The sequence below is a fragment of the Amblyraja radiata genome, chromosome 12, assembly GCF_010909765.2.
Source record: "Amblyraja radiata isolate CabotCenter1 chromosome 12, sAmbRad1.1.pri, whole genome shotgun sequence".
Taxonomy (NCBI): Eukaryota; Metazoa; Chordata; class Chondrichthyes; order Rajiformes; family Rajidae; genus Amblyraja; species Amblyraja radiata.
The window spans coordinates 33145329-33160507 of NC_045967.1; the positions used below are offsets into that span (position 1 = coordinate 33145329).

The window sequence follows — 15179 nt, forward strand, 5'->3', positions numbered from 1 at the left end:
TGGAGCAAGGTTTTTTTGAGGATTCATAATGTAGGTATGTTGCAAAACCTACCTTAAGCGTCGCTGCAGATCTGTCCCAGCCCGTGTGTGCGATTTTGGCGCCGTTGAGAGGGGGGCGGGTTTAAAACGCGATTTTCCCTAGGCTGTTCAAATCGAGCTTGTTCAGCCTGCTGAGTTGCTGACGAAAAATCGCTTGGAGGTTTGTTCGCTGGAGATATTTTTACATTTAGCGGGTTTATTTAATTATTATAGTAGTTTAAAAATTATCCTCCAAACCCGCGACCGGCGACCACGGGCCGGATCTCATACAGGGGACAACGGAAGGTAGGTTGTTTATTTTTACATTAAAAAGCGCTTCTTAAGATCCCTTTATACAAAGTTTAATGTTGCTAGTAGCTAATTTGGGGCCCCATTAAATCCCGCAGTATTTTTCTGGGCATTTGGGCTTCAAATCTACCGCAATGGGAACGTTCTAAACCAGCGCGTTCCACAGGATCCCACTCGAAAGCTGATTTAAATGGCCATTAATTTACAGCAATTGAACACTAAATTCCTTCCATTTGGCCTATAAATTAATGTAAATGAGATTTAAAAATCATGTTTTATTGGTTATTCTTTGTGAATGTTATTTGGACACTTAGGCTATTTAAAAATGTTAATCTTTTCTTAAGAAATGGATAGATGTTTAGATCTAGTAATTGAAGTTTGGAATTAGCTACATTTGGGTAACTAACTAATTATATGCTTTAATTTCAGGTCATCCAATTAAGATTTTTTATATTTGTTTCAGAATGCTTCAATCTATGATAACTGAAAATTTCATTCAGTTCTCTTAATTTTTAAGAAAGTTATGGGCTTTTGACTGTCCACGATCACAGCTTTTTTGTTATGTCCATAGAAAATCAATAGGGAACAAGATGCTAATTTCCGAGTATGAAAATGGCCATAACTTTTTTAATACTTGAGAAATGAAAGTGAATTAGGTGTCAAATTAAACTTCTTTTTATGCTTTATCTGGTGGGATAAATTGCAGACTTGATTTTAAAAATCTCAAAATGTTGTAACATTGCTACATAATGCAATGAAAGATTGCTTAATTTAGCTTGTGGAAAGTTGGCCAAATAACTGATACTGCCATTATTATTTCCACAAGAGTGCAGAAAGGGTTCAATGACAACATTTCTCAACCATTGACACAGTGAATACAGGATGGGAGTTAGATGTGGCCCTTGTGGCTAAAGGGATCAGGGGGTATGGAAAGAAGGCAGGGATGGGATACTGAGTTGGATGATCAGCCATGATCATATCGAATGGCGGTGCAGGCTCGAAGGGCCGAATGGCCTACTCCTGCACCTATTTTCTATGTTTCTATGATGATTGTGTCCTCTGATTGAAGAATTGACAATCATTTTAAAATGAATGAACAAAGGGAGAAGGTACACAAAAATGCTGGAGAAACTCAGCGGGTGCAGCAGCATCTATGGAGCGAAGGAAATAGGCGACGTTTCGGGCCGAAACCCTTCTTCAGACTGATGGGGGGTGGGGGGGAGAAGGAAGGAAAAAGGGAGGAGGAGGAGCCCGAGGGCGGGGGGATGGGATAAGACAGCTCGAGGGTTAAGGAAGGGGAGGAGACAGCAAGGGCTAGCAAAATTGGGAGAATTCAACGTTCATGCCATCCGGACGCAAGCAACCCAGGCGGAATATGAACAAAGGGAGAGATTGGACGAGCTTTTTTTATTCGTCAAGTTGGGTTGCGCTGATAACTTGGCAATAGTTTGACAGGGAGCCAATGGCTGCGTGTGTCAAGGATGTTTCCCTTGTCACAACCCCCACACCCTCTGCCCCCCTCTCCACCACACCACCATCCACAGCTCCACACCGCTTCACAGACGTACAGAACAACCTGGAGATCAAGTGCTGGGATAGCTCAGCATGATGACATTACATTTCGCAATGCATCTTGAGGAAATGCGTTGCTCATCTCAGCACATTTAAGTATCATTTATCAACAAGATGAAGGTATTAGAAGAATGATCCTCAAGAGAATCTAAGGCATTTCTATAAAACTGCAGAAAATCAAAGGAATACAATTTTGAGTCAAACTTCCCAAGTGGATCACTGGCAATGAGTTGAATGCTATGCACCCTACATTTAAGACATTCATTCAAATTAAAATCTTATAAACAAAGTGGTCCTTTTAAAAAAAAATAATTAACTTCAAATTACAAATAAAATAAAATCCCAACAATTGTTTTCATTAAATATGCACACATCTTTTGACTATTCACAGGTCATAGAAGGGCTCAACTATCCCATTACACACAGCATGTTTATATTCCAGGGAAATATGTTGCAAACATATTCATAGAAAAATGGAAGATAAACCGAGGCAATAGCCCCAGAGTTGATGTCCACCTTGAAATTTGGCCAACGTCATTCAGTAATTGAAAAAGTTATGTGTCATTTATATGTTATTTATGCATTATTTGTTTTTGTATATTTGTCTGAGCCTATGTGCCTGCGATGTTGCTGCAAGCAAGATTTGTTGCTGTACTACATGCACCACCTTGTGCTTATTACATTAAATTCAATGTAATTTGATTTAATAGAAAGAGACTACCGAATAATCCAATACTTGATATGGGATTACTTATCTCTTTTATATTTCCAAATCTGGAATCAGTCACCATGTTTTCTTCTCATTTGTCCTTCTCTGACCCTGGCCCAGTTTTCTTTCCTCTTTCATTCGTCAGCCTAAGCAATGAGTTTGCTTATCATTTTGTTCTTTTTCACCCTTAACGCGGCTTACTCAAATGCACAGAAAATCTCTTTAATGTAAAAACAGTAAAAATATATTTTAATAATAAAAGTATTTCTGCAGTATGTACAAAAAGTACAAAAAATGTACTATGTTTATAAATTAAAGACAATGTTCTACTATTAAAAGCTATTAAAAAATTTAATATATTATGTCACTATGTCTTAGTCTATCATCGCTCATTTCTTTTCGCTCAAAGTACTCTTCTGCCATGACTGGTTCTTCTTCTGATTCATTTTCCTCCTCAGATTCCCCCTCTTCCTCCTCACTGTCTGATTCAGTATAGAAGGTGATTGTGGCTTGTACAGGGAATGCTGCCAAAAGTTCCTGCCCTTCATTGTACAAATAGTCAAAGCATTTGTTCTTGGGCCACATCAGCCTGTAGCAAAATTAAGGAAAAGTTAAATGAATCCCTGCTCCAAAGATGCCATTAAAAAGCAAGTCTCCCATTCATATTTTTTGATGGATGAAAGAATTGACAATTAGATCAGTATAGTGCCCTCCATAATGTTTGGGATAAAGACCCATCATTTATTTATTTGCCTCTGACCTCCACAATTTGAGATTTGTTATAGAAAAAAATCACGTGGTTAAAGTGCTCATTGTCAGATTTTAATAAAGGCCATTTTTATACATTTTGGTTTCACCATGTAGAAATTACAGCAGTGTTTATACATAGTCCCCCCATTTCAGGGCACCATAATGTTTGGGACACAGCAATGTCATGTAAATGAAAGTAGTGATGTTTTTATGTCTAGTATCTTGTTGCATATCCTTTGCATGCAATGAAGTCTGCAACTCATGGACATCACCAGTTGCTGGTTGTCTTCTCTGGTGATGCCCTACCAGGTCTGTATTGCATCCATCCTATAACTTAGGCTTGTTTTGGGGCTAGTCCCCTTCAGTTTTCTCTTCAGCATATACAGTGCATTGAGAAAGTATTCAGACCCCTTCACTTTTTCCACATTTTGTTACATTACAGCCTTATTCTAAAATTGATTACAGTCATTTTTAATCATCAATCTACACTCAACACCTCTTAATATAAAAGCGAAAACAGGTGTTTAGAAATTTTTGCAAAATAATTTAAAATAAATAACTGAAATATCACATTTACGTAAGTATTCAGACCCTTTGCTGTGACTCAAAATTGAGCTTCAGTGCATCGTGTTTCCATTGATTATCCTTGAGATGTTTCTACAACTTGATTGGAGTCCACCAGTGGTAAATTAAATTGATTGTACATGATTTGGAAAGGCACACGCCTGTCTATATAAGGTCCCACAGTTGACAGTGCATGTCAGAGCAAAAACCAAGCCATGAAGGAATTGTCTGTCGACCTCCGAGACAGGATTGTGTTGAGACACAGATCGGGGGAAGGGTATGAAACTATTTCTGCAGCATTGCAGGTCCCGATGAGCACAGTGGCCTCCGTCATTCTTAAATAGAAGAACTTTGAAACCACCAGGACTCTTCATAGAGCTGGCCGCCCGGCCAAACTGAGCAATCGGGGGAGAAGGGCCTTGGTCATTGAGGTGGCCATGAACCCGATGGTCATTCTGACAGAGCTCCAGAGTTTCTCTGTGGAGATGGGAGAACCTTCCAGAAGGACAACTATATCTGCAACACTCCACCAATCAGGCCTTTATGGTAGAGTGGCCAGACGAAAGCCACTCCTCAGTAAAAGGCACATGGCAGCCCACTTGGAGTTTGCCAAAAGGCACCTAAACAAGATTCCCTGGCCTGATGAAACCAAGATTGAACTCTTTGGCCTGAATGCCAAGTGTCACGTCTGGAGGAAACCAGGCACCGCTCAACACCTGGCCAATACCATACCTACAGTGAAGCATGGTGGTGGCAGCATCATGCCGTGGGGATGTTTTTCAGTGGCAGGAACTGGGAGACTAGTCAGGATCAAGGGAAAGATGAACGGAGCAAAGTACAGAGAGATCCTTGATGAAAACCTGCTCCAGAGCATTCAGGACCTCAGACTGGGGCGGAGGTTCACCTTCCAACAAGACAACAACCCATAGCTCACAGCCAAGGCAACACAGGAGTGGCTTTGTGACATGTCTGTGAATGTCCATGAATGGCCCAGCCAGAACCCGGACTTGAACCCGATCGAATATCTCTGGAGGGACCTGAATATTACTGTGCATCAACACTCCCCATCCAACCTGACAGAGTTTGAGAGGATCTGCAGAGAAGAATGAGAGAAATTACCCAAATACAGGTGTGCCAAACTTGTAGCGTCATACCCAAGAAGACTTGAGGTTGTAATCACTGCCAAAGGTGCCTCAATAAAGTACTGAGTAAAGGGTCTGAATACTTATGTAAATGTGATATTTCAGTTATTTATTTTTTATTATTTTGCAAAAATTTCTAAACACCTGTTTTCGCTTTTTTATTGTGGGCTATAGTGTGTAGATTGCTGATTAAAAAAATGAATTTAATCCATTTTAGAATAAGGCTGTAACGTAACAAAATGTGGAAAAGGTGAAAGGGTCTGAATACTTTCTGAATGCACTGTAAAAGGCAGGCTCAATTGGGTTCAGATCGGGCGATTGATGGCCACTCAAGAATTGATCATTGTTTAGCTTTGAAAAACTCCTTTGTTGCTTTAGCAATATGTTTGGGATCATTGTCTTGCTGTAGAATGAACCGCCGGCCAATGAGTTTTGAAGCATTTGTTTGAACTTGAGCAGATAGGATGTGTCTATTCACTTCTACTACCATCAGCAGTTGTACGATTAATAAAGATAAGTGAGCCAGTACCTTCAGCAGCCATACATGCCCAGGCCATAACACCCCCACCACCGTGTTTCACAGATGAGGTGGTATGCTTTGGATCTTGGGCAGTTCCTTCTCTCCTCCATATTTTGTTCTTATTTCTGTTCATGAAATCGTCTGCGGACAGTGGTCATTGACAATCTGTCGGACAGGTGTTTGTGGATTTTTCTTTATTATAGAGAGAATTCTTCTATCATCAGCTGTGGATGTTTTTCTTGGCCTGCCAGTCCCTTTGCGATTAGTAAGCTCACCAGTACCCTCTTTCTTCTTAATGATGTTCCAAACAGTTGATTTTGGTAAGCCTACGTTTTGGCTAATATCTGCAACAGTTTTATTCTTGTTTCTCAGTCTCACAATGGCTTCTTTCACTTTCATTGGCACAACTTTGGTCCTCATGTTGATAAACAGCAATAAAAGTTACCAAAGTTGATGGAAAGACTGGAGGAAAGACTAGATGCTGAGAGCCCTCTTGTATCCTGCATGAAGGAGAATTAAACACACCTGAACAATTAGAAACACCTGTGAAGCCAGGTGTCCCAAACATTATTATGCCCTCAAATGTGGGTACTATATATAAACACAGCTGTAATTTCTACATGGTGATACCAAAATGTATATCAATACCCTTTAATAAAATCTGACAGTTTGCACTTTAACCACATGTGATTTTTTTCTATTACAAATCTCAAATTGTGGAGTACAGAGTCAAATAAATAAATGATGGGTCTTTGTCCCAAACATTATGGAGTGCACTGTATATTTAAATAGGTTAAAAGTAAACAGTCATTCTTCTATATTTCTAAACATGTTGTAAAATGACATTTATGCTTGAACAGATTATGCTTTCAATCACATCAAAACAGGCAAGCAAGTCCCTTATTTCATTCCTAAAATAACACGTCACAACACACAGGCATATTTGGGTGGCACAGCAGTAGACCTGCTGCCTTATAGCGCTTTCAGCGTCGGAGACCCGGGTTCGATCCCGGCCAGGTGCTTTCTGTATGGTTCTCCCTGTGACCATGTGCGCTTTCTCCGAGATGTTCGGTTTCCTCCCACACTCCAAAGACGTACAGATTTGTATATTAATTGGCTTGGTATACGTGTAAATTGTCCCTAGTGTGTAGGATAGTGTTAATGTGCGGGGATCACTGGACGGTGCGGACTCGGTCGTCCGAAGGGTCTGTTTCCACGCTGTATCTCTAAATTAAACTAAACTAAACTAAATACGGTATTGCCAAGGCAATTAATTCAGTTAACAATATATTTTAACATTTTGATTTGAAAAATTAGAAAGAACAGAAATCATAGAACTATTATTTACAATAACTTTTTATTATGTTTATAGAAACATGGAGTTAAGTAGCACGGTAACAAGCCTTTGTACAACTCATCCATGCCAACCAAGGTGTCTTCCTTACCTACATATTTACAAGCCTTTTATGTCTATGAATCTATCCAAATGCCTTTTAAATGTAGTAATTGTATCTACCTATGCCATTTACACTAATCTTATTTTTTATTCTCCTTCCATTCACATAAAGGCTCCCCGAATTCTACCACTCACCTACTAGGAGCAATTGTACATTGGTCAATTAGCCAACAAAGCCATACATTTTTGGCACGTGGAGGAAACAGGGAAATATGTAACATCTACATAGACAGCACCGGTGAAGATTAAAACTGGATCATCGTAGCTGTGCGTCAGCTGCTCTACCAGCTGTTCTATTGTGCTGCCCTCGAAAAACTAAACATAGATTTACCAAACACAGTTTCCTTTTTATAAAGACATATTGATTCAATCCAGGTGGATTTTCCATTTCCTGTATCTGTAATATGAAAATGTCCTAAACATTTGTGTGTATTTCTGACCAAGTGTTTCTGACAGCTTTTGGAAATTAAATGGAGAAACAAAACAGGAGCAAATGGAACAAACACACTCTGCAGTTCAGATCACAAGGGATTATTGTCTGGATTATGCTGCTGTGTTATTACATATAGAGTGGTGACAGACATAAATGCCAGATAACCAGCATCATTGCTGCTTCCAAGAGAATATGAAAGGCAGATCTTAAACTTGAAACACTGAGATTGATCTTACCTGACTGGATGAGTAAATAAGGAATGTAAGGTCTCTCCTATAAGCCCAGCATTGGCTTGTGCCAAGTGAGACTATTGAGAAAAAGATAATGCAGAAATATCCCAAAATCAATATAAAATAAAAACCTTTTCAATATTCTACCATATTTCATTATGGAAAATAAGTAAAACGGTAAGTTAATAAATATGCAAGTGAACAAAGTAAATGATTAACCCCAACATCAATGACATCCAATCATCTTAATAGTCCATTTAACATAATAAAATATTGAATGCCTACATGGTCATTATCAAACAAAATACTGTAAATAAAAACACAAAATACTGAAAATACTCAGCAAGTAAAGCAGCATCTGCAGAAAGGGAAATGGAAAAAAAAGCTCTTTTTACTTTGAAAATTTTATAGTTGTAATAGAAACATAGAAAAATAGGTGCAGGAGTAGGCCATTCAGCCCTTCGAGCCAGCACCACCATTCAATATAATCATGGCTGATCATCTAAAATCAGTACCCCGTTCCTGCTTTTTCCCCATATCCCTTGTTCCCTTTAGCCCTGGGCTAAATCTAACTCTCTCTTGAAAACATCTAGTGAATTGGCCTCCACTGCCTTCTGTGGCAGAGAATATCACAGATTCACGGCTCTCTGGGTGAAGAGGGTTTCCTCATTTCAGTTTTAAATGGCCTACCCTTTATTCTTGAACTGTAACCCCTGGTTCTGGATTCCCCAACATCGGGAACATTTTTCCTGCATCAAGCCTGTCCAATCCTTTAAGAGTTTTATGTTTCTATTCTATAAGATCGCCTCTCATCCTTCTAAATTCCAGAGAATGCAAGCCCAGTCGACCCTTTCTTTTGCCAATAGCGAAATGTGGAAAAAGATGGTGAGTTGCGGGCTGCTTAAAGTAAAATATTCATTTTTAATATATAGTAATTAATTATTTTAATTAATATAAATACTCCTTCTTAGAGACCATGTGGTGACTTTGTGTGATTTTTCTTACTAAAAGCATTCAGATAGCAAAATTCCCCAAAGGGTTATTTTATGAAGTGACCCCACTATATTAAGAATTAAGATCTTGACCAAAATAGTAACATTATGCCTGAGTTTGTTTTCTTGTTTTCAAATTCTACTCTCCCTTTCTCTATGGCCCATTCTAGTTACAAAACTTGCACAAAGTGCTCCATTTCTTTTGGCCTGTCAGGCATTCTCAGTGTTCAGCCTTCGATTACCACTCGGAACCACTCTGTCTTTCCATCTATCTTGTTTTCCTTTTGAAGCTTCTTAAAACTTTACTTATTCACTAAACTGGTAAACTGGTCAAGAGCTAAATTAAATAAAATATATAAAATGTTTTATATTTACCGGAAATCTTACTGTTTGCACACACGCAAACAGGCACACACAGACACCCACACATATCAGAAACACACACACACACACACATTGTTTTCTGTAAAAAAATTCCAGGTGCATATGGGCTGCTATGTCTCCGATAACAGCACTACACTTATTTTATCAAGTGTGAGGCATTAGAGGACAAGGTAAAGAAATGAAAGATTGCATGCAAGTACAATCCTTTCTTTAGAACAATCTGCTATCTTAATTTATGAACATCCTGACTATGATCTTCAATTTATGTCACAAATTCTTAGGTTTCTCCCATCAACAAAGCTAGTTTCTCTCTATCCATCCAATCGAACCTCCTAATATCTTGACACTCATCTATGGGAAATTACACTGTGGGAAGATATCATTTTAATCCTAGTTACATCAACTACTTATTTTAATAACAGCACAGAAGGAAAGGGGCTCCTTAAAGTTTTCAAAATACATTCATAAGAGCAAAAGAAAGGCGAGAACAGTGTTCCTAAGGCTGGGGCGTAAACTAAAAAACAATTACCTCTTTGTGTGCTAACATAAATATATAATGGCAAAGGCTTCCAGCGACAATCCATTCTCAGTGATCCAGTAAGGCATGGTTCTGCTTTATCTATATTATAATCAAGAATGGTGTGACAAACAGTAGTCACAGGAAAAACAGTCACAGTGTTCGGACATTGCATTTAACTTAGTGCTTTAAATATGTGTGCACTGCATATATGCCCTAAACTAAGAATCAAACAGATAGGATAGAGTATGCGGTGTCTGTGTACACGGAGGTTTGCTGCACGGTTTGGGGGCAGATACGGGAGATCGATGCAAGAGTATCATCCTCCTGCAAGCTTGAGAGTTAAGTGAAGTTGCCACATTAGACACAACTGGAGAGATTCCACAGTCTCATCAGAAATCTGGCTGGAGTTTGGTGTGTGTGCTCTGCGTCTGGCATTGTAGCCCTTTAGCCATCTGTTTTCCAGTGTTAATCCCAGCACATTATTGTCTCCAGAAGACATAATTTAAAACAGTTCATCAATGAACAGGACTGATGGAATAAACATGGCCACTAAAAATAAATGTTTCGATACAATTCATATTTTAAATGAATATCAGTGAAAAAAACAGGAATCAGAGTACCAGTGTATTTGTTTTCCTGGTCAGTGCAGTATATCTGTTACAAGAATATATGAAGAATATATGAAGTAGAACAACAGATAAGCACTAATTATCATATTCGTACGACTGGCATTACTAAATTGCCTCTATTTCTTCTGATATCAGCCTTTTTTGAGGGCAGCAGAACAAATATCTACAACCAAGATTTAGTCACCCTTTCACAATTGTCTATTCAATTCAATTCAATTCAATTCAACTTTATTGTCATTGCACAGATACAAGTATGGGTACAACGAAATGCAGTTTAGCGTCTGTTCGTAGTAATAGTGCAATATAGAAATTAAAATACAGAATAAGCAAACAATGTGGACGGAGAGACTGGAGAAATCTATCGGCGGGACTCCGAGTTCAGCAGTGTGATAGTGTTGTTGAAGAAGCTGTTCCTCATCCTACTTGTACGAGACCTGAGGCTCCTGTACCACCTCCCTGATGGGAGGAGGGCAAACAGTCCATGGTTAGGGTGGGAGGGGTCCTTGATGATCTTCCCGGCCCGTCTCAGACACCGTTTTCGGTGGAGGGCATCCATGGCAGGGAGCGGGGCACCGATGATGTACTGAGCGGTTTTCACCACCCGTTGTAGTGCCTTCCTGTCCGCAACAGTGCAGCTGCTGTACCATACCGTGAAGCAGGTGGTCAGGATGCTTTCGATGGTACAGCGGTAAAAGTTGGTCAGGATCTGGGGGGACAGGTGAGCTTTCTTGAGCCTCCTCAGGAAGTAAAGGCGCTGCTGCGCCTTTTTGATCAGTTTGGAGGTATTGAGGGACCAGGACAGATCCTCCGAGATGTGTACCCCGAGGAATTTGTAGTTGGAGACGCGCTCCACCTCAGTCCCATTTATATGGATGGGGGTATGTCTGCCCCCTCTGTTCTTCCTGATGTCAACAATAATTTCCTTCGTCTTCTTGGAGTTGAGGACAAGGTTATTGTTGGCACACCAGGTTGTCAGGTGCTGGACCTCCTCCCTGTAGGCTGACTCATCTTTGCTTTATCAAATCGTATGGACTAACATATGGATTTCAATGCAGTAAACTGCAGATGGGTTTACACAGTGAAATGTCTTGTGACTTGGCAAACCTGCCTAAAAGTCTCTGCAAATGGCTATGGAACATATGAGAGCCCAGCACCAAATGTAAGTGTGTTTTCATGGAGCCTCTTCCAATCTTTCTGGCAAGGAAGTGATTTCCAATTTCATTTCAACATTTGTAGATACAATCAAAATGCATTATTTGATGACCTATGTCTTGGTTAATGGTGCAGCAAGAAACAGAAGTCAAGCTACAGAGAGATACAACACAGAAACATGCCCATTGGCCCATCAAGTCTATATCAACAATTAACTACATATTTTACATGAACCTACATGAATCCCAATTTTTACTCTCACCATATACTCTTCAATTCTCCCAGATTCTAACACTCCCCTACACATTCAGGACAATTTATAGTGAAAAATTGACCTTTCAAACAATATATCTTTGGGATGTGGTAGGAAACCGTGGCATCTGGAGACAACCCATTTAGTCGCAGGGAGCATTTGGAGCAAGGTCATTGATTTTTTTTTCCATCTTGCTGCTGTCTATCGGCCAACTTGCCCAACCTGTAGCCCTTCCAAATCGGTGTATTGTGAGGCCAGAGATTTTCTGGTTCTTGCCTCCACCTTTGCCAGTAATCTATTCCACCACATTGTGTCGGAACAGAAGAAGGACAGGCCCTGGGAAAAAAACAAGTGACTAGTGGGGTATCGCAAGGCTCGGTGCTGGGACCGCAGCTGTTTACAATATACATGAATGATTTGGATGAGGGATTCAAAGTAACATTAGCAAATTAGCAGATGACAAAAGCTGGGTGGCAGTGTGAACTGTGAGGAGGATGCTATGAGAATGCAGGGTGACTTGGACAGGTTGGGGGAGTGGGCAGATGCATGGCAGATGAAGTTTAATGTGGATAAATGTGAGGTTATCCACTTTGGTAGCAAAAACAGGAAGGCAGATTACTACCTAAATGGCGTCAAGTTGGGAAAAGGGGAAGTACAACGGGATCTGGGGGTCCTTGTTCATCAGTCTATGAAAGTAAGTATGCAGGTACAGCAGGCAGTGAAGAAAGCAAATGACATGTTGGCCTTTATAACAAGAGAGGTCGAGTATAGGAGCTAAAAGGTCCTTCTGCAATTCTACAGGGCCCTAGTGACCCCACACCTGGAGTATTGTGTGCAGATTTGGACCCCTAATTTGAGGAAGAACATTCTTGCTATTGAGGGAGTGCAGCGTAGGTTTACAAGGTTAATTCCCGGGATGGCGGGACTGTCATATGCTGAGAGATTGGAGCAGCTGGGCTTGTACACTCTGGAGTTTAGAAGGATGAGAGGGTATCTCATTGAAACATATAAGATTGTTTAGGGTTTGGACACGCTAGAGGCAGGAAACATGTTCCCGATGTTGGGGGAGTCCAGAACCAGGGGCCACAGTTTAATAATAAGGAGTAAGCCATTTAGAACGGAGACGAGGAAACACTTTTTCTCACAGATTGGGAGAATGTGGAATTCTCTGGCTCAGAGGGCGGTGGCGGCCAGTTCTCTGGATACTTTCAAGAGAGCTAGATAGGGCTCTTAAAGATAGCGGAGTCAGGGGATATGGGGAGAAGGCAGGAACGGGGTACTGATTGGGGATGTTCAGCCATGATCACATTGAATGGCGGTGCTGGCTCGAAGGGCCGAATGGCCTACTCCTGCACCTATTGTCTATTGTCTATTGAACGTTGTGGAAACAGATGATCAACTAAGGATTTTATGTTTTCATTCTTGTTAAATATCTAAATCTGGTTTGAAATTATGATTTGGCTGTCTTGCATTCAACAATTGTAGCCGACTTATCAGTAAGATATAACAGCAAGGATCGGCTGATGCCGAATTACCAAAGAAAGACACAAAATGCTGGAGTAACTCAGCTGTCGAGCAGCATCTCTGGAGAACATTTCTGATCGGAACTCTTCCCAACCCAAAACGTCACTTATTGCAGCGAGTATTGCAAGCAATCTAGTATTGCAATGATACAGTGTTTGGTTCCACAGGACCTCTGGGATGTAAAGGGATTTAACTATGATCAAGTGATAAATGTTAATTGGAGATGGTCAGGGCGTTTTTGTTGTTGTCTCTCTATTGTGTGGCACTTATTAGCTCAAGCCCAGGTGTTCTCTAGGTGTTGCATCAGACCGGCACAGACTAATTCTGACAAATCACAGATATTAATGGGCATTTAATCACTCATTCACAGCATGGCCAGACAGACCTTCCACCTTCAACTCATCCTCTGCTGGGAGGAGGCCACGTCATCATGAAGGCCAAGTTTTGCTGCTGCAGCAAGCTACCGGAAAGAGAAAGGCCATTTTAGCAATATGCTTTAGAGCAGTCACGGCAAGAATCTGGAGGCCTCCACATTTACTTAGATGGCTACATTGCTGCCATTGTGAGAATACTCTGCACTTGTTCAAGTACCCCTAACTGAACTTAGGAATCGGGTGAAAGGTGATGATCCTGGAGCAGAGAGTCTCTGATACACACTGGAAGGCAATGATAACTCAGTCTAGTCTGGTGAAAGCAAGGGTACAAAATGTGAGGATTTTCACTACAAAGCAGTCTGGACCGGTGTCTACCATCTACAACCTATTGTATGTGCCACCATCTTCTTGGAGAGTTACTCAATTCTCAGCAAACTACATAACCAAAGAATGATTAAAGAGTGCTAAAACTATATTTCTAATGTATGATACATATTGCCTTGAGCCAATTTATTCATCCTTGTCCCAAATCAACAATGCATAATGGTTGACAAGAGCAACTGCCTACTTCCCAAAGTTCAGAAGTGTATGTACAACATTACATTACATTCATTACATTGTGCTAAAATGCTGAGTGGTTAGAGTTGTGCAAATAACTGCTCACAATTTGTAATCAAAATTGCTTTTGTTTTAAACTGTACCCACAACAATAAGAGGAATCGCATGAAACATCCTAACTTAGTCCCCTGGGAGTGTCACACACAGCTAATGTTCAGGTACAGGTGAGTTACACATGGGATGATGGAAGGACCGATGACTAGAAACTTGGGTTGCATAGTGATGTGTTTTAAGCATGAGTCGATGGAGAGCTGAAGTTTTTGAAAATAAAGCACAAAAATATTATAACTCCACAAAACATGTGAAATTCACTCTGGCACTAGTGCCTGCCAGATATGAGGTGCAGTTCACAGCCTGCCATACCACACACTCAGACTTTGTCAGCAGTCATGGCAGCTGAAGACTTTGAAAGATTAAAAACATTCAAAAGACATTAAAAATCAGAGGAACAATTAAAAAATGAAAGTATTGTTAAAACTAAAATTTAAAAAAACTATTTCTGTCTAAAAAGACAAGTTATCTTCCTCACTTGCTTCATTTCCTCTCCATTAAAGGGAATTGATTCAGTGGGTATTCATGGACAGATTTCTCGGGGCAACTGCTGGGGAGTTACAGCAAGTACATGCTCTGATGCTGGACTCCATGTGGAAAGTCACCAGCGGACCTTGGCCAGCAAATTGGAAACCCTGTTTTGAGCACAAGCCACAAACTTCTTGACACTAATGGGAAGGAGGCAAGTGCCAGCAGTTCAGCTGCAACTCTGCCTTTAGAAACAGTTCTTCTGCCAGGATCAATTTGTAGAGCTGCAATTACCACTTTTTTTTCCAGGACTGTGGAATTACTAATACCACAACTGTCTATCCTATTCCCATTTCTAACAGGACTGCTGCAGATTTACTGATTGCCGCACATTTCAGAGCCCATCTCTGATATTACAATTCCCACTCTTGGCAAGATCAATCTGTAGAGTTAGAATCACCACTCTTGTTGGGACACATGTGTTGAGTTACAATTCCTACTCCTGACAGAA

At 40.4% G+C, this 15179-nt stretch overlaps 1 protein-coding gene across 1 annotated transcript; it reads right to left on the reverse strand.

Moving 5' to 3' along the window:
- Positions 1 to 2959: 2959 nt before the first annotated feature.
- On the reverse strand, positions 2960 to 11942 carry LOC116979293 (protein ripply1-like). Its single transcript, XM_033030903.1, has 3 exons — positions 11856 to 11942; positions 7710 to 7780; positions 2960 to 3197 (listed from the first exon to the last, which is right to left on the reverse strand). Exons 1-3 carry the CDS (start codon positions 11940 to 11942, stop codon positions 2960 to 2962), a joined length of 396 nt encoding a protein of 131 aa, XP_032886794.1.
- Positions 11943 to 15179: the final 3237 nt, after the last annotated feature.